The following is a 24,800-nucleotide window of genomic DNA, read 5'->3' on the forward strand; positions in this document are numbered from 1 at the left end:
ATGTGCCTCACAGGACACCCAGAGACATAGACAGGAAGAGGCGTCACGTGGACATCTCTTTCTTTTTACAAAGACTTTATTGTCTGACATGCTTGACAAAAAAAAAATTACAGCCACAATCAAGTTATGCCAAAATGATTGAGGAGCACGCCATCATCTTTCATACCTCAAGGACTTTTAATGAATTTTCTTTCAAAGTAACAGCTGCCTTCATAACTTTTCTTTTCCACATAAAAATACACCATATTCTGAAGATACCTTAGGAAAAAAATTTATTTACGTTTATAGTTCTTGGTCCGCATAGAAATTCGGTAGAGGTGACTAAAAGGGCCTGTGTCTTCCCTACCCGACGTGGGCCCATGCGCCATCCATCTGGGCTTCCCCAGAGACTTTGTAAACATCCTCACCCACCAGGAAACACCCGGTCCAACAGAGTCCCCGAAGTCCCACGCCCCACAGAGCGCGCTGCTGCTGACAGACCCCCCTCGTGGACAGTGAGCCTTGCCCCATGGGGACCCCCTGTGCAAGCAGGGAAGGAATCGTGGCCTCCCGGGCTGCCAGGGTGCTGGGCTCAGAGAACAGGATAACTCAGCACTCCAGGGGCGCTCTCTGAGACATAGACCAGAGAGGCTCTGAACAGGACCCTTAAAAAAAGAGAGGGAGAGAGAGACTTGGGACCATGCATTGCCTCGGAGGGGCGGAGCTTTGAGTCCCGGCAAACCAGAGGCCCTGGAGCCAGACACTAAGGCTCACGTCCGTCTTCTGCCCCTTTTGAGCTGTGCACCCTCGGGCAAGTGACGTCCGCTCTCTGATCTCAGTCTCCTCATCTCAAAAATCGGGCCAACAGAGCTGACCTATCAGGACCGCCTGGCATGAATCAGGATTGTATCTGCAACGGGGCGTGGTAAGGGCTGGCCCCAGGGCTGGGCTGAGGGTGAGGTGAGTAAGGCCGTCCTCTCAGGTGCCCGATTTAAGGAGCTACCAAACAGCTGGGCAAGAGAGAGAAAGGATGCTATTTAACCCTAGGTCTTTCAAAATCAAATCTGATTCAGAAAAATATCCATGATGAACAAAATATCAAAATTTTCAATAAAGATAGTATTGGACCCTGCACGTGGCGATCCCACCTCTCTGGCCTCGCTCCGATGAGACCCTGCGGGTCCCCCCGCCCTCACAGAGTCAGCCCAACCCCCCACCACCCCCCAACAAACCTGGTCCTAATTTAAAGGGAAAAAAGGAAAGGCGCTCTACATGAAGCTGCCAGCGCCAAGGCCTGCTCTGCCACTGGGCCACCCTCCCGTTAACAGGACACACTGGCAAGGACCAGGAACCACTCAGCCCCGTCGGCTGTGGGTCCAACAGACAGAACCGAAATGGTGCACGGGAAACTGCAGCGAAGAATGGAACCCCACTGGAGGACAGTAAGGGGAAACCCGGGGTCCACTTCATTAAGTTAAGAAGGACTCTGTGTGTGTGTGTGTGTGTGTGTGTGTGTGTGTGTGTGCACGCCCACATGGGCACAACCACGTGGCAGGGTGGCCTCGGTCTGCGGCCCCTCCAGCCTGCCGAGTTCTGTAGAGCTGCTCAGACCCATGAGTCTGTGACTCGGGAACCTTCCATCTGGTCCTGGGCACCACATGGCTCGTTCTATAGAACCACTCTCCCGGGTCCAGGCTCCATGCGAGCACCCAGGGTGCTCAGGCCATTGTTCAAGATGGCGAAGATGCCCACAGGAAGAAAGCGGGGTCACGAGGTGAGGCAGACGGCTTGTTGGCCTTGTTGGCCTTGTGGCCCGAATTCCTGAGACGTCCCTGATCGCTCCCTCAAGGGCCTCAGCTGTGAAGCAGGCCCATCTCCTCCTGAAGCCCGGTGGGGGGCAAGGGGCGGGGATGGGTGCCACTTGCACCCAGGCTCCAAAACCTCCCACACACCCCCAACCCCGGGGCTTGCTGCCACACAGACCCTCGGTTAGAGGGAGATTTTTGTGCGAGAACTTCCAAAGTGTGTCCAGGAGCAGCGGCTTCCCAAGCCCACGAGTGGGTCCAACTGAGAAGGATGAAGAGTCCGTCAGTTCCCAAGCAGGACAGGACCGCAAGCTTGTTAGGTCCTTTGACAAGGTACACGCAGAAATGTACACGCAGAAAACAGTAACGAGCACAGAACCCCTGCCAGGGACCCACAGTCCTGACTCCCGGTGACGGAGGCTGAAGAGTCAGGGGAGCTTTTCTTCATTCCAAGGCCTCCACCCATCGGCTGGGCTGCTCCCCGCGGCCAGGCAGCTGGTCTGCATGGAAGGAAGGGTGGGTGGGGGTCTGTGCTCTCGGCCAGGCATGTGTAGCTGATGTGAGCAGGAAGGGCTGAGACAGCAGGGGCAGTCAGGAGTTCCGGGGCGTGGGGAGGTCAATGACTATGGGCGGATTCACAGGCTGGTAGTTGACGGTGCACACAGACGCGTTCACATAGGTGGTCGTCCCATCTGCCATGACACCGTACCCTGGAAAGTAAGCACACAGCCGTCAGGGCTGAGGGAGCAAGGCCAGGACCTAGGGTAGTGAGGTGGCCTAGGGGGCGTGGTAGTCAGAGAGCACTCCGCTACAGCAGGCTCGACAGGCCAGGGCAAGCTACCGAAACCCTCAACGCGGCCTCTTCATCTGTAGATAGAGGTGATGATAGATGCTCCCTCCCCAACTGCTACGAGGGGCAAATGAGATGATAATCCACAGACAGTGTTCGTTCAGCCCAGTGCCTGGAAAGCACATGGGGAGCACAGAGTGAGATACCACCGCTGACGTCATGACCGCCTCACCGTCACCACCACCACCATCCTCATCATCGCCATCATCGCCATCATCGTCCTCATCTCCATCACCACCGTCACCATCATCGCCATCATGGCCATCATCGCCACGATCGTCCTCATCTCCATCATCACCATCACCACCACCATCATCACCATCACCATCACCATCATCACCATCACCATCATCATCACCATCATCATCATCATCACCATCACCATCACCATCATCATCACCATCATCACCATCATCATCATCGCCATCATCATCATCACCAACACCATCATCATCACCATCATCACCATCACTATCACCATTATCACCATCACCACCATCAACATCACCATCATCACCATCATCACCATCATCATCATCATCATCACCACCATCATCACCATCACCATCATCGCCACCATCGCCACCATTACGATCACTACCATCCTCATCATCGCCATCATGGCCATCATCGCCATGATCGTCCTCATCTCCATCACCGCCATCGCCATCATTACCACCATTATGATCACCACCATCACCATCATCATCATCACCGTCATCGCCATCACCGCCATCATCACTATCACCACCATCATCACCATTGCGACCTTCACCTCCTACCATTACCACCATTACCATCACCATGATCATCACCATCACCATCATCGCCATCACCACCATCATCGCCACCATCACCGTCACCTTCACCACCACCATCACGTCATCATGTACTTTTCTTCTCTTAGCCTCTGCTGTCATCATACCCTTTTCCCACCGTGTCTACTTGCTGGAATCCTCATCCTTCAGCTCAGATCACCTCCAAGCCAGAAAGGCCATTTCCCCTCCTCGTGTAGGTCACCCATTCTCTGGAGCCCCCATTTTGCCTATACAATCGTGCAGGAGTGTGGTTTGGGTCACACATCACCTGGGATCTGATGGCATGTCTGGGCTGCAAAAAATGACGGCAATATTGCTCTCCCACGGCACGTGGGTTGTCCATCCCATGACCTCTCAGATTCTGCCTTTGACTGCCTATCTGCTTCCCTCTGTGATCTCCTCAGGGCCAGGGGAGGTCTGATCACTTCTGTCCTCCGACGAAACCATGCAGCAGCCCTCAGGGAAAGGGCTGAGGCTTGTTTGCTTCTGAGCTAGAAAATGACCTGATGCAGACCAAGCCTATGTGAGGCCCGGGGACCGTGGCCTAACACGGACAGAGGTCCAGGAGTCTGGGAGACCACTCTGGGGGAAACCGCATCCGTCCCCATGGCCCAAGGGAGCCCATGTGCTTTCTGGTAGGGTAGGATGGGACAGTGTGGCCTCAGGCAGGTGGGATGAAGACCAGAAAGGAGTGAAAGGAGGGGTCTGCCCAGCTGAGGAATCAGGCTCCAGGCGAATAAGGAAAGCCCTATGTGCGGGCGTGGGGGTGTGGGCTGACCTCACCCAGCACCATCACACCCGCCTTGCCCACTGCCCCCCACCATTCCAACGATGTAGACACAGCAAGTGTCCCCAGCCCCCCCACGAACAGAGCCAGAAGACCAGGTCTGTATGTGCATGTGCTGGGGGTGGAGGTGAGGTGCCACCAGAAGGTCTCAGGCAAGCAAGGGGCCCCCCACATTTATGAAGCACCAACTGTATGCCAAGGCTGTAGAGATGTAGGTAACTGCCAGTCTTAAGGATCTCACAGTGAGCCTACCAAACCTAACACATCCTCCCTGTTCCAACCAATGTCTCCTCCTCCGGGAAGCCTCCTGCTCACGTTCCGAAAGCCTCCCAGGCTGGAGGCAGCAGCCAGGCGGAGTGGCCGCACTCCCAGGGAGTGAAACTCAGCCCTGAGTCTTGCTGGACTTTGCAACCGTCTTCCCACGGTTAACCATTCCAACTGATGGCCAAGTGCGGACAAAGCACGTACAAGAGCGTACGTCAGGAGGGGCTGAGAGCAGGGAGGAGGTGACCGGGTGGGAGGGAGGTGGGGGGCCCCTCCCCTCCCCCGTGCCGACCTTCGTGGATGTGGCCGAAGACATGCAGCCGCGGCTGGACGCGCCTCTGCACCGTGTTGAGCAGCTCCACGCAGCCCACCCGCTGCATCTTCTTGGGGACCCAGTCCAGGAAGCCTGTGTGAGGAGACGACAGCAGGGCAGTGACAGCGGCCAGACGGCCAGGCCCCCAGCCCTGCAGGCGGCAGCTTTTGAGTCTCAGAGACACGGGGTCCGGGCCTCATAGCCCCGGGCGGACCCTGCCCCCCAGAGGCCCCAGCAAGCTCTCCTGAGGCCGCCTGGCCCTTGTCTTCAGGCTTGCTCCAAGCGAGCCCCCCGGGTTTGTCTCGGCCCCCCTTGGTTTAGCTGGGGGAGACAGGTTCCTGCATGCTAGGAAGGGGAAGGGGGAGCCTCTGAGTCCCTGAACCAGGCAGGCTGCCCCTGCCACTGCCTTAGTGATGAGAGAGGGAGGGAGGGAGGGAGGGATGGAGGGAGGGAGGGAGGGAGACAGAGAGGGAGGGAGGGAAGGAGAGAAAGTTCCTACCAGGCTTGGCCATCCCACGCCCTCTACCCCACAGCCCATAAACCCCGGAGGCAAGCACTGCCCAGGTTCACCCCTTGTCCAAGATTACCCGCCCTGGACCCCAAATGCTGCGGGAGTGACGGCAAGTTCTGTGGGGCAGCAGAAGGTGGAGGCTGGGAGGCGTGGGGCTGCTGGGAGTTTGGACAGCATTCCAAGGCCTAGGGGAGCTATGAAGGGTTGTAGAGGGACGGCATGTCATAGCTGCCAATTCAGAAAACTCCCCTGATCTGAGGAGAGTGGAGTGGAAGGGGCAAGACTCCGGGACCAGGGGACCAGTGAGGAGACCATGGCAATCATCGAAGGGACAGAAGACGTTGGCCAGGCCCAGGTGGAGACAGCCATAGTGCAGAGGAGAGGAAGGAGCTGGGATCCCGTCTGGAGGTGGAATCGGAGGGATGTGCAGATGGACAGGAAGTGTGGGTGGGGAAAGGGGGAGAGGAGGCCTGAGAAAGCCCCCAATGGGACAGCCAGTGGGGCCCAGAAACAGACAAAGTGAGCGGTGACATCAGCTTGGACCAGGGAGGGGACAGGGAGGAGCCTGGGATGACAGCTGTTGAGGATGGAACCCACAGGCCCTGGAGACTATTGGAATGCGTGGGGGTGTGGTCCCCCAGGTGTCTGACGGGTGAGGGCATACAGGACGAAGCCGAGAGAGTGACCTTGATGGTATTCGGTCCCCAGGATGCAGGTCAAGGGCCCAGCCCTGCCTCTCCACGTCCCTGAGCTCCAGTATCCAATATGTGTAAATTGGGCAGCTGAGGCTGACCTCCCTGGGGGGCTGCAAGGAGTCCACGAGGTAACACTGAATCCCCAGCACACAGAGGGGAAATACGGGGGGCATGGGGAGAACTGTCCCCCGTGCCACAGCAAGTCAGACTCAGAACAGAGCTCATCAAGGCTGATCTCTGTGCTCAGGTGGGGCCAGACGCTGCCTCTCGACACCCACACCCCCGCGGCCGCCCCCAGCACCAGCAGGCCGGCTGGGGGCCGGGCCAGCCAAGGCAGGGGGCAGCTGACTCTTACCCAGTGGCGGTCCATGGGTTATCAGGATGTCTACGCCTTCAGGAATGAGGTTCCATTTCTCTAGCAGTGCTTGGCCTCGTGGGAGGTTAAAGCCCCAGCCATAAAACCACGGCTGCCTACGGAGAAGAGCGGGCAGTTCAGAGAGAGCGCGGGACTGTCACAGGAAGGGGAAGCCGCCGCGGCACCAAATGGTCTCCGGGGCAGGCGTGATCCCTAGAAACTCAACATAAAATTGGGGATAGCCCGGACTTAGCCAGAATCCTGACCCACTCACAGGCTGTGGGATGTCTCTGGCCTCCTCTTATCTTTTTCCCGTCCTTCAACACAGGTTCTGTTTTTCTAGGATGAGTAAATATTATGTCTGTAAACTTTTAAAAGAAAAGTTTAAAAAGAATCAGCTTCAGCCAAAGACCTCTCGTTCTCCGAGCTTTTCTAAGGAAATTCAGAGAACATGTTCCCCGACCCTTCACCAGGAAAACACTCTGCCTTCCTGCTCAACTTGGGGCAGGTGGAGACCCAGTCCAGAGAGAATGGCTTCCAAGGGGAGGATGCTGATGCCTGCTTTCCCTTGAAGCTCCCAGCCGGGCTGAGTCCATCCCCAGCTCTAAGGGCGGGACCAGAGGAACCCAGACTAATTAATGGAATCTCAACTCAGACCTAGACTGAACAATGCCAATGATTCCCTTGGACTGGCTCAGTGGTGAGCATGAAGCCTAGATCCTTCCCAGTGGTAGGAATCCCAGATAATTCTTCTTTCAATGACGAGAAAGGAAATTTTCACCACTGCATATCAACCAGTGAGCTTCTTGCCTTGGAAGCTGTTAGCAGCTAGTAAGCTGTCCCAAAGGGTACTGGCTGGACCACGTGGCCCAAGAGAGCCCACTGGATCAAAACTGCACCAGCCACCCACCATGCTTCTGCACTTCTCAGTTATACGGGCAACATAAAGCCATTTGATTGGACATTCAGTTCTTTTTTTTTTTTTAAGATTTTATTTATTTATTTGACAGAGAGAGATCACAAGTAGGCAGAGAGGCAGGCAGAGAGAGAGAGAGGAGGAAGCAGACTCCCTGCCAAGCAGAGAGCCCAATGTGGGACTCGAGCCCAGGACCCTGAGATCATGACCTGAGCCGAAGGCAGATTCTTTTTTTTTTTTTTTTTTTTTTAATTTATTTGACAGGGAGAGATCACAACTAGGCAGAGAGGCAGACAGAGAGAGAGGAGGAAGCAGGCTCCCTGCAGAGCAGAGAGCCCAATGTGGGGCTCGATCCCAGGACCCTGGGATCATGACCTGAGCCGAAGGCAGAGGCTTAACCCGCTGAGCCACCCAGGCGCCCCCGAAGGCAGATTCTTAACCCACTGAGCCACCCAGGTGCCCTGGGCTTTCATTTCCAACAAAAACATCCCTACTATGAAGCTCTCTTGGGCCTAAGTCATTATAAGATCCCACGTTAACACAGCCCGTGAGGATTTACAAAGTCACCATCATCATCACCAATATCACCAATATCACCATCATCATCATCATCACCATCATCCTCACCATCATCACCATCATCATCACCATCATCACCATCATCATCATCATCATCACCATCACCATCATCACCGTCATCACCAACATCATCATCACCATCATCATCATCACCACCCAGTCATCCCATCATCACCACCACCATCACCATCACCAGCATCACCATCACCACTGTTGTGGGTCAAATTGTGTCCTTCAAAAACTTATGTTGAAGTATGGACCCCAGGTACCTACGAATGTGACCAAATTTAGAAACAGGTCCTTGCAGATATAATCAAGTTAAGGTGAGGTGGTACCAGGTTAGGGCGTGCCCCGAATCTAGTGACCGGTGTTCTTATGAGAAGGTCACGTGAAAACACAGAGACACAGAAAGAAAAGGGCCATTGACAGTGGAGGTAGAGATTGGAGTGATGTTGTCTACAAGCCAAGGAGAGCCAAGTGCTTGTAGCCCCCACCAGAAGCTGGGAGAGGGCCATGAAATTCTCCCTCAGGGCCCTCAAAAAGGACAAATGGGGGTGACGCCTTGATCTCAGTCTCCCAGCCTCCAAGCTGTGAGAGAATAAATGTCTATTGTTTTGAGTCCCCTATCTGTGGTGACTAGTTATAGGGCCCCAGGACACCGACACAGTCATCAACACCACCATCACCGTCATCATTCTCATCGCTTCCCCCCTGCCACCTCAGGGACTGTCTCACCAGCAGCGAGGGTAGGCAGCCAGGTCTCTTTCTTTCTCTTTTACAGATGAGGAGACTGAGAACAGAAATTATTGCCTCCATTTCCTGCATACGTACTTTTTTGTCAGATGCCCTCTAACCAAGTACCTTACAGGGATGGTTTTCCTGTGACAAGAAGCCTGGGAATTAAGGACTAAGAGTATCCCCATTTTACAAATAAGGAACCAGAGGTGAGCTAGCCTGGGATTTGAGTGTGCTGACTGCCGGGCTGGGCACCTCATTACGGCCTCCAGCACAAACCATACAAGTCAGCAGGGGGCCGGGCTTTCATCTTCAAGGTCTCTCTCACACGCCCAAAGCTGTCCCTAAAATCCCTCTCATGGCCCCTATGTCCTTCATGGTGAGCCTGAAACTTCTGACTGTTGACCCAACAGCTCTACCTGTTGACAGCTACCTAAAGCATGTCTTTGGAACCCTGGGCATCTCATGGAACACCATTTGAGAACCCTGATTCAGTCCAACCATGTACCTTCTGGATAAAAAGACTGAGTGAGGTTCAATGAGGGGCAGTGAGGTGCCCAAGGTGGGGCAAGTCATGTTTGAACCCAGACCTGACCCTCTCTCCCCTCAGCCTTCATGGCTGCAGTGCCGTCTTCTGGAACATGGGTTTATGAAGGAGGAAGATGGAGGACCACAGTGGCCGTTTGGGGGTCGAGTTCTTTGCCATTTCATACACATGCCACATCCCCTCCCCTGCTGGCCTCGCTCACCTGGGACTCCTGCCAGGATTGCCGGTTCCCTCCTCTTCTCCTCCTGCCCACCCCTGACCTCACGCCACGTTTATCCTCCAAAGCCCTGTCTGCCCCAATCTTCCTCTCACCTTGCGCACCCAGACCAGCCTGGAGGCGGGGAACGAATGAATGAATGAATCCATCTGTTAACTGATGTCAAACAGGACTTCTCCTGCTGCCTGAGGATCACAGCCTGAACCCCGAAACCGAAGATGATCCCCACATCCAAAAGACAGCCCCCAGCTCCTGCCCAGAGAAACTTACTAAAAGTGGGCAGAGCACAACAGGCCTCCAAGGCCTAAGTTTTGGCCTTGAAGAAGAGGACTGCGGTTCCTGCCTCGTTCTTGTAGGAGGAGCCGAGAAGATTCCCTCATCCCTAGATATGAGTGGGCCCCAGGAGAACCACCTGTGAAGGTGGGGGCGTGGGATCTGCACTCCGGGGCTCTGGGAGGAGAAACAGATGGTGAGAAGCAGTCACAGAGGGGCTGTCTGCATCCCTGGGTTTGGGCTGCCCGAGGGATCCCCAACTGTAGGAAGTACCTGCCAAGGGAGGAGACCAGGTGTTCAGGGCTGCGGAATAGCATCTGGGTGGGTTGGCTTGGGGACAGTCCCCTCAGAAGACACCTCCTATCACTGACACACCCACAGAGGCCTGCCCTTGCACAACCACAGAAAACGCACCTCACACGCACGCATCCACAATTTTATATCCAACTTCAAGGCGATCTTGGGTCCAGAGAGACCTAGGTCCACCTCTTCCTACCTGTGTGACTTTTGGCAAGTGACTCAATTTCTCTATATGCCTCAATTTCCCCATCTGTAAAACAGGGTTGTTTGGAAGGATTAATCCATTAATCCACATAAAGTGCTTAAAACAGTGCCTGATTCAATGCATTGCAGCTGCCTTCGTCATTTCTGTCACCATCATTATCATCCTCATCTTCATCATCACCACTATGACCACCATCACCAACAACATCACCATCACCAACATCGCCATCATCATCATCATCAACACCATCATCACCATCAGCACCACCATCATCACTATCACTATCACCATCATAACTCTGGCCCCTCCTGAAACTCGCCCATGGAGCCTTCATGAAAAACCTTTGGCCTAGGGCAGAGCTTTTCAAACCGCATTTTGATGGGTCACAATAACATTTTTTTACTAAGAACATAAAGCATCCAAAAAAAAAAAAAAAAAAAAAAGAGTACCTCCTAGTAGGGAAAGGATACTTCAGATAAATACATTTATGTTTAAATAGACACCCATGGTTGGATGTACTGAGTCACAGTGTAAAGTGCTTTGCCTGCCATGGGTCCTGGTCAGAAATAGTCGTGCCCCAACAGCCAGCCGGGACTGCTCCTTCCCCAACACGCTGAGCTCCCAGCTCGGCCATCTCTGAAGCCCAGACTCTGGGCGTACTCACAGCCGCTCTCTGGCTGAGCCAGCCCAGAGTCACGGCAGGGAAGGCCGCAGCAGCCTGGGAGCCGCTCAGAAAGCCAAGCCCAGCGGTCCTCCCAGGAGCCCAAAGCCCCATCAGCCTCCCGGGAAAGAAGCAACGTGTTTCTGGCGCTGTCTTCCAAATACAGAATTCATTCTTCAAAAATCTAATCAAATATTTACAAGACGGGATGAGGCCTCATCTGCATGGAGAGAAGGCATCTGTTAGTTCCTGTGAGGCGCAGCAAGGGGTAGCTTCTTGAAAGAGGAACTTAGAAACATATCAGAGACCTCAGAAACCCCCAGAAGCGGACCCACGCAGGCCTCCGCCTGCCCCAGCTTCCCCTCTCCCTTCCTCTCGGACTGGCGTTTCCCTGTCGATACACCTGCCCAGCTCTTGGAAATACACCGCCTCCAATCCTGGGAAGGTGGAATCCATCCTTTCCCCGGGGAGGCCCTGAGAGCTTGCTCAAGGCACCCAGGTTGGCATCAGGCATCCTGGTTTCACCCCGGGGCTGGTGACTTCACCTCTCCCAGCAGGATCATGATGCCTGTGCCCCCTGACCCTGCCCCATGAGGTGCTTCTGACCCTCTTGCTAGGTGCCATGACCCTGACACAGAGGGGAGGGGAAAAAGGAGAGTGGGAGGAGGTTTAAGAGGTTAAATTATTCTCCCGCTATGAAAACTCCTAAACACCCAGGAGCTCCGTCAATGGGAAAAGGGGAGGTTCTCGCTTGTATTGAAATTGTAGGGGGAGCAGGAAGAGTCAAATCATTCATGCAAACATCCAGAGGAGATATTTGCCAGGATGGCCCGTGGGTTGGGGAACACCCTCGTCAGGCCGGGGGTTTCTCCAGCGCAGCGGGGGACACAGACTCTTCATGGTGACCCCACCTCAGAGGCCTTTAACCAGCCCACGGGACCTGGAACCCCCTCCAGCCCCTCCTGTGGATGGGTGTCCACTCCGGTTCCCGCCATGGGAAGAGGAGACAGAAGGGTGGTACCAGGCCTTCTTCAAGGTGAAGTCGGCCCCAGATGCTCCCAGCATTCCACGTCTGGTCCATCATAAGGCCCTTTGGGGCCAGAGCTGAAGTCCAAGTTGCCCTGGTTTCAAGAGAGAGGCCAGGGCAGGCAAGGGCTCACGGAGCCTGCCATCCAAGCAGCCAGGGTCCAGCCCACCCGCTGGTGGCCCACCCACCTGGGGGCAGCTGTGGTCTGAGACTGTGAATGCCCAAGACAGGATGCCCGGGGCCCTGCAAAAACCCCACCCTCGTCTCCAACGCGACTTGGCATTGGACCCAGCCACGCCACACTGAGGGCCGGAGCCCGATGTCTGCGTACCGTCTAGAACACATCACAGACCCCAAGGAGGTCGGATGAATCAGAATTCCGACTGAGCGATGGGAGGCGGCTTTATGTCCTGAATTTCTGTCTTTCTGTTCTAAAGTAACCATTGGAATAATTTTCTTACAGAATGATAGTTGCCATGGCAACGAGAGCAAATTTTCCTTTTCTGAAACAGATGTCTCATTTAGTTGAAAATTAGAATGTGAACAAACCCATGGGAAAAATTAATTCAAACTTTAACAGAGCGCTGAATACAATGTAATCTCTCAGAGGTTAACCCCTTAACAGCTTTTTTGTGCGCTGATGGTAACCTTCGAATCCAGGCTAATTAAGCCCGCTTAGCCAATATAAATGACCTCCTCGTGGCCAATCATTAAACGATTTCCCCCTGAAGCGTGAATCCCAGGTCCCCCGGCAGCAGAGGGGAGGGGGATTACGCTCGTCTACAGAGAACACTGAGGCCCAGTGTGCTCTGCTCGGCCAGGTAAGGAGCACGGCCCCTGGGCGGGGGGGGGGGGGCACCCAGGGGTTACCCGGTTAGCCTGGGCTATGGGCACCCCATTTCTGGGGAATGCTAGGGTGTGCAGAAGGAGGAGGCCTGGGGTGCCCTGGGGTGGGGCTGGGCCTGGTGGTGCACCCAGGCCAGGGCGCGATGCCCGAGGGCAGGCATCCGGAATTCCCTTGCCTGGAGGCCAAGGTGGAGGGCACCCACAAAGGCACAAATCCAGATCCTCCCCCTGAGCCTCCAGTCCTCACACCCACGTGGGGGGGCAGCTGCCTCACTGCTCCATTTTACAGATGCGGAAACTGAGGTGCAGGCAGGTACAGAGACTTGCATGGGGTTACCTGGTGACCAAGTGGGGGGGGGGGCTCAAACCCAGATAGCAGATGCCAGAGCCTGTGCTCTGCCTCCAGGCCAGATTTATGCAAATTGGACCAGGAATCTCTCCTCCCATCTACTCCGAAAGCCCCACTGACTTCCACATCTCCGCTCAGTTAACCCTTAACAAAGTCCTGGGAGGCTCCCACTTTAAAGACAAGGAAATGATGGCACAGAGAGGCCAGGTGGTGTGCCTGAGGGCACAGAGGGGGCAAAAGGGACATGGACCAGGGTTCCTGGCTCCTGCGTCCTATGCCCAAGAGGTGGCTGACCCAGAGAGGACCCTACAGGGGTAGCCAAGCCACAGGCTCCCACTCTTCAATGGCAACAGCCTGCTGTCCCTCTGAGCAGCTCCTGAATGTACCTGTCCGGTTCCAGCCTAGCCCCTGGCCTCGCTGGGCCCCCTCTGAGCCTGGCTGGACAGGGAGGCAGCACCTGTGACTGGCTCGTGGTGCCCCACCTCTCAAGTGTTCCCCCAGGTGACTCCCCTACTCCAAAGCCTTCCATGGCTCCCTGTGCCTGGGAGACAAGCCCAGACCTCAGAGCCTGGCACACAGGGCCCGTGGGCTCTCTGCCCCAGTCCCCCTCTTGGACCGTCCTGCTCAGATTTCCCCCTGAACTCACCACGTGCCGTGCTGAACGCCGCCCGCCTCTCCCCATCTCTGGGTTCTTGCTCCTGCTCTCCCAGCCATCCAAAAGCCCTTCTTAGCCTCTCCTCAGAGTCCATGGCCCATTATTTGTTAAGGCTTGGCTTAAAGACCACCTCTTCCAGGAAGCTTCCCGGATCGCCTCTATCCCCCAAGCACAGGTGACCCGCCCTGCTCCGAGTCCCCTCGTAGTGGCTCTCTCAGGGCAGGTTCAGATCGTCCCTAAAGCCCTCTTGCCCAACAGGCAGCCGAGCCAAGCAGACTCAGGGACGGCCAGCTCCTAGTGCGTACAAATGAACGCGCGCATGATGGAGTCAAGGGTTGGGAGCTCTACCGGCAGGCAGGCAGGCAGGTGGAAAGGACTAGGAATTCACCCTCTCCTCTGTGCACACTCCCGACGGGAGTCCCCCCACCCCAGAGCCCCTGGAATCCTGAGGCCCTGAGACCTATAAGAAGCACAAGCATGAGAACAAACCACCCATGGAGCATCCCAGTCTCTCCCAGCCTCCCATGACCTGCCTGGTTGGGCTCGCGTGCCCATTTCACAGATGAGACCTCAGAGGTGAAGCCAGGCTCAATGTGCTCTCCTCCTCCGCGGCATCTCGGCTCACCTCCTTCCGGGCACCTTCCCTGCCTCCCCAGGCAGCCCGCTCCCTAGGGTTGGGGGTTGAGGGCAGTGGCCGTGCCTGGTAGAAGGGGACAGCCTCTTACAGCGAACCTCCTGGGCCAGGTGTTCCCACTTCCGCTCCTCATTCTACGGGGGTGAAAGCTGCGATCTGAGTGGGGCGCTGACCCGACTCCCACCGAGAAGCTTCTCTCAGAGATGGCTATACTGAGAGCATTTCGGATGGGGGTACCACACGTCAGTGGCCCCAAGAGCTTCCCGGGACACTTTCGGTATCCCAGGGAGGCTGTGCTCCCATTCTGCAGCCAGGGAAACTGAGTCAGTGACACACCCAGGTGGCCCAAGAGAGTTCACCCCCACAGGTGGTTCCCGGACACCTGGGGACATCCCACAGTCCCAGCAGCCACCGCCGTCACCTGGGCTCTGAGGGAGAGAGGTCTGCCGCACTCCTGGTCTCCCAAGGGGGAGGCTGAGGGGGCAGCCGCCACCGGCCAGGGTCCCGCGGGGGCCAGTGAGGGGGCAGGGCCGTGCAGGCTGGCGACCCGCCCCCAAGGCCTGCCAATCACACACCTGGCCCCCCCAGCACACGGCAGTTCCGGCAAGTCAGCAGCAAGATAAGTGGAACCGAAGAATGGGGTCCTTTGTCGTTCCTAATTAATTTCCCCCACCCTGCCGAGGTGCGGAACCATTCATCTTTTGTTTCGCGGGGACTGTGCAGCAGGGAGAAGGCAGACAATTCGTTTCAAACATTAATCTCGTGTAGACTCGCGCGCATCTGTGCAGAGGGGCCCTCTGTGGAGGAGATAAAACAAGGTGAAATGGAGGGAGGTCAGGACAGGGAAGGGGCAGAGGAGAGAGCCCGTGTGAGAGAGAATGGATGGGGGGGTGTGTGTGTGTGCATGTGTGTGTGTGAGTGTGGCGTGTGTGTATGCTGGGGTGTGTGTGTGTAGCTGCGTGTGTGTGTGGATGACATGGGGAAGTGCGCGTGTGTGTACGGTGTGTGTGCGTGTGTGGGAGTGGGTGCGTGTGTGTGTAGTTGTGTGTGCGGGGGTGGGTGTGTGGTGTGTGTGCAGCTGCGTGTGTGTACACGTGTGGGCATTATGGGTGTGTGGGTGGGCATGTGGTGTGTGTGTGTGTGTGTGTGTGTGTGTGTGTGTGTGTGCGCAGAGACAGCACCGCGCAAGGCCAGGAACCGTGAGGAATTTCTTCCCAACATCAGAATTCGCGGGCTGTGCGTGGCGCATGGGGCTGACAACTGTCAGAATCCAGGGAGGAAGGAGAGAGGGCGTGAGCAGCAGCGGGACCCTTGGCGGTGGCCACGCCTGGTCCCTCCAGGGACAGGCTGGGCTGTGTGGGCTGGCTCCCACCCTGCAGTCACTGTCATGGCCCCAGGGGGCGGCTGGCTCAGGTGGAGTGTGCAGCCAGCCCCATGGGCAGACTGGCTCCGTGGCTCCCACTGAACCCAGGCCATTCCTGACCCGATCTGGGCTCCAGATGGCGTGGGGGGGGGGCGCGAAATACCACCAAGTTCCCCGATGCCCCACCATCAGCTCTGCGTGCCCCCCCATCTCTCCCTTGCTCAGCCCTGGGAGGGGAGAATCTGAGTCTGATTTCCCAGAAGCGGGACGCAGAGCTCAGGAAGAACACGTCACTACTGGGCCCAGGGATCCAGGGAGCCCCGTCTGGGCTCTGCAGTCCACAGGGGCTACCCAAGGGACGGGGCCAGGGGCCAGGGGCCAGCGGGAAGCAGCAGCTCCCAAGGCCACCACCAGCTGGCCCGCAGCTGACCAAGTCCACCCACCGGGCCTGGGCCCCCGTGACACTCTGCTGGGGCTGAGATCTCTAGCCAGTTCCTCGACCCAAGCCTCACCATCCGCGTCCATGAAATGGGATGAAAACAATCCTGTCTTGCCCCGTTGCTCGCCAGGTTAAACGGGACGATTTTGCAGCAGCTCCCCGCACACCGGCCGACCCAGGGGTCTCCGAATTGCGGCTACAGGAGGGAAAACCTACCCCTCCAGCCAGAACAAACAGAGGAAGGCCACGGCCTCATGCTAAAACCACCCAGAAACGCGAGAGGAACGAACGGTAACAGACACAGCGTGAGAGGCACTGGGCTGGCAGCCTGTGACCCAGGGCAGGTGGGTCTCCATAGCCCTGAAGTAGCCAGCAGGGAGCCCTAGGGCATTAAGGGGAGGGAGCAGGGCTGGTGATCCCCCCACGTACAAAGCTGGGCCCCCAGAGGGTGTCCCAGGACAGGGAGGGAATGGACCAGAAAAGGCTGCCCACTGACCACAGGGAGGCAGGCCCTTGCCCCTGACCTCCAGCCTCCGGGTGAGCCCACAAAGCCCAAGAAATGAAAGTAAGCCGTCCGCGGTTGCGGGCACCCACAGGCCAAGGCAGGCACGATCCTGTCTGAGGGGTACCCCCAAACCGGGCTGCCCAGGACAGCCCCGGCCGAGCTACACGGAACACGAGCGTGCGGTGCAAACATCCAGCGCCCTGAACACCTTGGACAAGTGTTGGAAGGAGACTGAGAAATACATGTTTTTCTAAAGAATAAAAAGCTTTTCTTAAGAGACAGAGCAAAGGATTCTGGGGGAGCGCCTGGAGCTGTGCCAAGCCAGGATTCCTGGTGAGGGGTTGGCCCAGAAGCCAGGGAGCCGTTACGGTCAGGGCCGGTGTCCCTGTGGCCCCAACAGACTCTGACCACAGCCGGTACAGCGGGTGCTGGGCTGGCACAGGTCTCAGTTCTGGCCTGGATCCCAGGCCCTTGGCCACATGCTACGAGAGCCTCTGAGGGGCCAAGGAAGAAGCCAGGGTTTCACTCTCTTAGCCTCTGTTTGGTTTTCTCCAGAAGACCTATTGGACGAAGTTTATTCTCTTAGCATCTCTCTGTACCCAGGTCTGGGGGCCTCCGTCCTGCCACCCAGGCCCAACCCGGCCCTAAGCACTGGGGGACCCTAAGTAAGTCCCTTTAGATCTTAGGTCTCGGGCTCCTCAGCTGTCCAGTGGGGACAAAGGTCTAACTATAAGGGGCAAAAGCACGGGGCCTCGGGGATAGCAGTGGGAACCGTTACTATGACGACAGACCCATCAGTAGGCAGAGCCTGGATCCCGCGGGTCCCAGGCTTAAAACTCCCAGGTGACTCTGTGCCTGCCCCCACCCCACCCAGGGGGCCTGGACGGAAAGACAGGGAAAGCTCGGCCCCTGCCCATACCCCCCGCTCCGGCCGGGGCGCCTCGGTGGGCGGCTCCAGCTGCGCAGAACACCCTGATCTCACCCCCTCCCCCGGCCCCGCTCTGGGAAATCCAGGCAGAGACCTGCAGAGGGTTAGACGGTGAGTGGGACCGCCATGTGCCGAACATCTACCGTATGCCAAGCAATTTATGCCCATGACGCCCTGGGACCCTAAGAGTGACTCTACAGCAGGGGCCTATCCCAGCGGTCACTTCACGGAAAGCCAAGACTCCAACCCAGGATCACCCGGCTGGGTCCCGCCCGCCAGCAGGAGCGTCAAGCATGGCCTTGTCCAGTCCTGGCATTTAAAGAGAGCCGGTCCTCAAGGCCAGGGGCTCCCTGCGAGAGGGGCAGGGTCCCCCCACGCCCCGCTGCCTGCCGGCAGCGCCAGGCCTCCAAGCTGAGCACCAGGATCAGCGCCCAGACGCCCGGCAACGGCCGGCAGCCTCTTCTCGAAGTTTAATGTCTCAGCAGGTTTATATTCCTTCTTTCCAAATACCAGAAGTAATTAGACCAGATGGACGAGCTGCATGCCAATTTCATTCCCTCCCGCACGCATGGTTTTTTTTTTTTTTTTTAAATCAAGGCCGTTTTCAGTTAAATGAGAACAAAAAATGTATCCAAAACCCATAAATGAATACGGTATGTATACAGAGTTCTCTTCCAACACTTCAGATTCGGTGACAGTTCCGCTCTTCCCTCTTTCTCCATGGTCCGTTCCCACCCCTTCCTCTAAGCGCCTCTACCCAAGGCTCGGTGCCGAGTCTGCTCCTGAGAGGACCGGACGTGGCTTTCCTGTGACTTGCAAGTCACAGTGCCCCGGGCGCGGTGTCACAAACACACTGGCCCCCCAAGAGACTTGGGTCGGGAGGCCCGCAGCGATGGAGCCTCTGCTGGGGTCGGGGAGGGAACCGGATCCAGAGATGGGGCGGGGGTGGGGGAGGGGGCAGGCCTTCTCAGCCTGGGGGTGAGAGGCAGCAGGGAAAGCAGGGAAGTGGCAGGGTCAGATTCTGCTCTGGAGGGACCTGCATCAAGGAGGAGGAGGAAGGACCTTGCAGGTGAGAAAATTGGGGGAAGGCCTGGAGGAAGGTCCCAGAAAGACACGGAAACACCGCGCCAGGCCAGCCCCCGAGTGTTAACTGAGTTCCCGCAGCCTGGCGTCAGTCACCTGTCCATCCGGCCATCCTTCCAGCCACCCAACCAACACTGTTCTGATGAGCCAGGCACGGTCCCAGCCGCTGGAGTAAAGACCGCAGAACAGAGAGTTGGGTCCCTGTTCTCGTGGAGCCTCCAACATTCTAGTTGGAAAAGAGGCACGATGGAAAGCTATTGCCAAAGTCACGAAGACAGCGGGTTCCCGGAGCTAAGGGACCAGTGGGGGAGTAGAGGACCAGACACCGAGCCCAGGCACAAAGGTGGAAATGGCTAGTGTGGGCGTGCCAGGAGGAGACTGTCTCCACTCGGTGCTGGGCCACGTGGGCATCCATGCGGAGACGCTGGAGACGGGATCCCTCCTGCTCACCGTCAACACACTCTCCCCCCGTAGATCCAACACCCAGGCACAAAAGGCTGAAGACCAAACTTCCAGAAGACAACACGGAAATATGCTCACGACTCCAAGGGAGGGGAGATTTCTTAGATAGAACCCAAAGGGCACCCGCCATAAAGAAAAACACGAATATGTCTGACTACCCCCAAATTAAGAACTTCCGGCCATCTGAAGGCACGACTGGGAGAGAGAGTCCCAGAGGACGAAAAGCCACTTGTCACATTATGACAAAGAGTTCCCATTCGCAATACATGAAGAATCCCTACGAACCAATAAGACAAGACAGACACCCATTTTTTTTAATGGGCAAAAGACATGAGCAGTTCACAAAAGATGACACCCGAGTGGCGGACAAAAGACGCTCGGCGTCCCTGGCCATCAGGGGATGCAAACGAAACCACGCGGGGAGGCCAGCACAGCAGAACGGATGTGATTTAAAAGCCCGACTGTACCAAGTGCCGGCCAGGATGCTCGGCGAGGGACGGCCCGCTGGGGACAGGAATCCGCGTCACTGCTCTGACAGACAGTTTAGCGGTTCCCCTAAAGAACACACGGTCCGTGACCTGTGCCTCCAGGCCTAGTTGGGTGTGTGTGTGACCGTGTCTTGTGCGTCCTGCAGGAGCAAGGACCGAGGGGGACATGCAGGCAAGCACGGGGCTGGGGGCTGCCCTGGACCAAGGCTGGGTCGGCACGGGGTGTTGGCCGTTACGAAACTGCCCCCCACCCAGCCATCACGGCGGGGCCAGGCCTGATGCATGTCTGGATCTCCAGAGTCCCGCAGGGGCCCGGGCACACGGTGGCCTTGTGGCCTTCAGAACATGTGGCCCAAGGGAAATGCGGAAGGATTCTCTCCCACGCACAGCATCCCCCGGTGACACCACTTAGAAGAAGGGCCAATCGTGGTGACCATGGGTTTGCTTTGTGTCCCCTTCCTCGCTTGTTCTAGACAGTCCTCCACGTCAAGGCCAACCTGGTCGTGATGCCGCTGCCCCACGTGCAGCACCGAGATGACGCTCCCTGCCCACCTAGCCCCCGAGAGCATGCAGGACCCTCCCTCTGCAGGGGGACCTTCCACGCAAGCAGAGGAACTGGGACCCCGTAAGCGGGCAGGGGCTGGGAAGATGCCAAGCCCAAACACAGTGGGTCTGTGCTTGCATACCCCTTGTGCCAGGCAGCTCAGCACTCAGGACATATCACTGCCCTTCTGGGCTCCTGCCTGTGGGACGGTCTTCCCGCGCTGATGAGAGCTGCCTTTTGTCCCTGTCTTCTGTGCTCTCCTGCTCTGCCTGCTAGGGTCACACAGAACAGGTCTGGCCCTCAACCTGGGTCGGCCCTGCCCACAGGCTCCAGATACCGTTGCAATCTGGGCACTCGTGACCAGTGCTCTGTTCCATCCCCGATCCCCCCACGGGTATGATTCCACTTCTAAAGCTGGAGAGAGCAGCTCCTGTGTTCCCCGTGATAGTCCATGTGGGGAGAATAGGGAAAAGAAAGGGAAACCCAAACATCTGAACTTCGTAATAATTACCACCAGCTTGGCCGGACTACCCTGCTAATGAGCCGCCATATGTCCGGGCGGGCGGCGCGGGGGTGCTGAGCCTCGGCAGACAGCTGGGGGGGCGCGCAACCCTCGCACCAGGCAGAATCGGCAGTGGGACCAGGAGACGCTGTGGCCATCCCGAGGCCCAGTGTCACCTGGGAGCAGCACAGAGGAGCCCGGCAGGGGCATGTCCCCTTATGCCTTTGGGACACCGAGGCTTGGAGACACAGGACTCACCAGGTCAGATTGGAGCGAGAGGCAGAGCCTGGGGATGCCCTGATGTGTCTGGACACAGGGAACGAGCATTTGGCTGACAGCCTGCACGTATGAGTGCTGTGTCCCCTTTGGATCTCAGCTGTGCTGTGCAGGGTCCCAGCAGGTTGATGACACAGGGTGACAGGCAGAGGGAGCTGTGACACACTGAGCACTGAGCGTCGGCCTCCAGAATGCCCACAGCCCTGCCAGCCTCCTGGCCTTTGCCTGAGCTGTTCCCTATGCCTAGCACACTCTTCCCCAGCCCCCAGCCCCCGGCCCTGCATCGCTGCTTGTGTCCAGCCCCTCTCCCAGGGGATGCTTTCCCTGACCCCAGCTCCCGCCCCTCGTCTCCTGGCCTCTGGGGAATCAAGGATTTGGTGGCCGATGTGTCTCCCACGATGACATAAACCCCGTGAAGGCCAGAGCTGCACCTGTCTGGTTCTCAGCCTGTCCCCAGGGCCTCGATCAGTGTGTGGCATTCAGTAAAGCCTTGACAAACGAATGAAGCAATTAGCAGCTGACCATGAGCTCCTCAGTATGCTCGTGGGGACTGTAAGGTCTAGACGTGCCAGAAGGCTTTTTGGAGAACCAAGGAACAGAGCCCGCTGTTCTGGGCCTGGTGTGAAGTAGGTTTTGTACAAGGACGCTGAATGGCCTCTATGCTGGACCAGGAAGAGTCCAGACGAGGAGTCTAGGCAACCAGTCTAAAGCCGCATGCACCTGCACCTCTGCTTGCCCTTCTGTGAAATGGGAGAGTCCTGGCCCTGCCTCGGGGGCTGTCGAGGTATCAGCTGGAATAGAGCTAAACTCATCCCCACCTCCATGCGGGAGCAACCAACCTCCAGGGCCTTGCTCTGGGCCAGGCCTTCATCTGGATGGGCCCACACGGACTTCACAACTGTAACATGGTAGTATCATTTCCTCACTCTACAGAGCGACCAGAGAGGCTAAGGCACCTGCCCAAAGTCACACAGCTAAATAGTCATAGCATCCCAGTTTGAACAGCCCTTCTCTTACTAACCAACCGCCGGCCCATGGCTATTGCTGTGACTCTCCCCATCCGCTCCCAGCCCCAGATGGGGCCCAAGGGAAACCAGGGCAGCTGTCGACACTCCAGCCCACAGCCTGCACGTGGAGCATAGACAAGGTACCCTTTAGCCCTCAGCATCGACGGCTGCATAACAGCAACCAGAAGAGTCCGGGGGAGCCTGGCACGGAGTGGGGCTCAGAATTATGGTTCCTCTCCTGCCTCCTCCACTTGCAGAAACCACAGTTCAAATCCCCCCTCCTACAGGGAGCCCTCCTGGATCTCACCAGGGCCTCCTGGGGTCCCTTCTCTGCCCTGAGCCCCTCCCACTCCTATACTCAGTACTGAGCTTCACATGGCATCAGGCAGTGGGTGTGCCCCAGCCAGGACGACAAGAAAGGGGACACGGAGAAATTAGGAAGTCCCCAGGAAAGTCTGGAACTAAAGGGTCTAGAACTATCCAGGCTGGAAACCACAAAAGCTGAAGGCAGGAACCACTGGCGGCCTGAGCACAGAGCAGCTGGACTTCACTCGGGCCTCAGAGCACCTGACCTTGGCATCTAGCTGGCAGAGGGGAGCACGGGGCTAGTCCAACTCCCTGGCCCTCGACACACCCATGAGCCTGAGAGCAGGCTGTCAAAGAGCTTGTTCAGCCCCCAGCCATAGGGGTGCTCACAGTTGCTGTGGGGGAAGGGGGTAGACACTGAGTGACATCTGCCATTCCCCATCCCTTGCTTGTCCTCCAGGCCACATTCTGGGTTCTGGCCAAGACAGAGTTGAAGGCTGGCCCCCGCAGCATGTAAGAGCAATGGGGCTCCGTTCATGGAGAGTTTGTGGGTGCAGGCACCAGGCTCAGCTCACCCCTCCTGCCGCCTTCACGACCACCGTCTGCGGGACATGCACTCTCACTCTCATTTTGCAGGGAAGGAAATTGGGGCACAGAGAGGTTAAGTGACTTGCCCAGGGTCACACAGCCCATAAAAGGTGAGGCCAAGATTTGAGCCGATACTGTTTGGTTCCCAAGCCACACTATTAACTCCTACAGAATAGAATATTTTATCAAAGTGTTGTGTATGTGTGTGGACATGCAGGGACAAGGGGGTGTTCAAAACACGGGGCAAGGAGATGCTGTCCAGGCTGCCTGGTCTGGTACCTGAAGGCCTCTTCTCCTGACTTCCCTCTTGTTCCTCACACTCCAGTCCTTCCAGCATGTTCAGTTAGACTCCTTCTCCACGTCTGGGCTGCAGCAGCCTGCCAGGCAGCTTCAACCGCCTCCTCTCCGCTCCCATCCTTGGCACCAATCTCAGCCTGTCCTCGAGCGCCCCAGTGGTCCTTGATCATCAAGACCCCAGGGAGATCATCAAGACCCCAGACACGAAGAGGAGCAAAGAGATGGCAGCAGACGCCTCCCGTGGCTCGGGGACCGTGGGACAGCCCACATCTTCCCTCCACCTCATGAGGATGCCTTGGCAAGATGGAACCAGGTCCTAAACCCGCCAGCAGCCTCTGGGCACCAGTTGTTACCACATGGCACGTGCCAGACAGCCCAGGGGTTTCCCAGACACGTTGTGTTGGTAACAGCTCTGCCCAAAGTCCCTGTACCCACACAGTCCCCGTGTGTTCCCAAATCAACCCTCATCCCTGTGTGTACTTCTGATGGTGCAGCTTCAGCCGTGACCTCTCCGTAGCTGTGAATGCCCTTCTCCTCCCTCACTGCTCAGGTCACCTCACCTCCTCCAAGGAGCCCCCTTGGTCCCCTCCTCACCTGCCAGCACTTGGCACCCTGTGGCTATTGCCAGCTCTAAGCCCTCTAAGGGCCACTTGGTCTGTCCCTCTACAGAATGAGGGCAATAAATCAGTCTGGGATTTATAAATTCCTCAGGGCTGAGTTAGAATTAGAAACAATGCGTATGGAGACTTTAGCCCAGGGACTGCCTTACTGAATTTGCTCAGGAATGATTTGCTGCCCACCACCATCACCATCACAACCACCACCATCACGGGCACCACCATCATCATCATCACCATCATCATCATCATCACCATCATCATCATCATCATCATCATCACCATCACCATCACCATCATCATCATCATCATCATCATCATCACCATCATCATCATCATCACCATCATCATCACCATCACCATCATCACCATCACCATCATCATCACCATCATCATCATCACCATCATCATCATCACCATCATCATCATCATCACCATCATCACCATCACCATCACCATCACCATCATCGTCATCATCACCATCACCATCATCACCATCACCATCATCACCATCACCATCACCACCATCATCATCATCATCATCACCATCATCATCATCACCATCACCATCACCACCATCATCATCACCATCACCATCATCATCACCATCATCATCATCACCATCATCATCATCACCATCACCAACACCATCATCATCATCATCACCACTATACCGGCCATCACAACCATCCCCCTATCACTATCACCATCAACATCACCAGGGCTCTGAAGGACACATGGACCATCACGCAGAAGAGTCATGACTCGTTCTCACCATGATCCCCACTGAGCCAGGGATGAGGCCTGATGATTCTGTGTGCCCAACAAAGAGAAAGAGCTTGATGTGTACTCGTGAGTGAAACAACTCTCATCCCTGACACGGAAAACCAGGTTTCGGCCTTCCATGAAAATCCCAACTGCCATTCCTCAGCCTGGCTGATCGCTCATCATCCCTCACCCAGGCACGTTTGGTACATGTCAGGGGACATGGGCAATGGGGAGAGTCCTAGCATACAGAATTATGGTTGAAAGAAGGCGTTCTGGAACCAGAGTGCCTGGCTTTAATCCCAGCTC

At 56.6% G+C, this 24,800-nt stretch overlaps 1 protein-coding gene across 3 annotated transcripts in view; it reads right to left on the reverse strand.

Moving 5' to 3' along the window:
* Window positions 1-1,216: 1,216 nt before the first annotated feature.
* Window positions 1,217-24,800, reverse strand: part of MPPED1 (metallophosphoesterase domain containing 1) — a 74,282-nt gene continuing 50,698 nt past the window's right edge. For all 3 annotated transcript variants that reach the window (XM_046010597.1, XM_046010599.1, XM_046010598.1), the window contains exons 5-7: window positions 6,378-6,493; window positions 4,796-4,909; window positions 1,217-2,494 (exon numbers count right to left, since the gene is read on the reverse strand). In XM_046010597.1, coding sequence (XP_045866553.1) covers window positions 2,376-2,494; window positions 4,796-4,909; window positions 6,378-6,493 — 349 coding nt within the window. In that variant the 3' untranslated portion in view covers window positions 1,217-2,375. The remainder of the gene's footprint in view (window positions 2,495-4,795; window positions 4,910-6,377; window positions 6,494-24,800) is intronic.

The sequence above is a fragment of the Meles meles genome, chromosome 7 (assembly GCF_922984935.1).
Source record: "Meles meles chromosome 7, mMelMel3.1 paternal haplotype, whole genome shotgun sequence".
Taxonomy (NCBI): Eukaryota; Metazoa; Chordata; class Mammalia; order Carnivora; family Mustelidae; genus Meles; species Meles meles.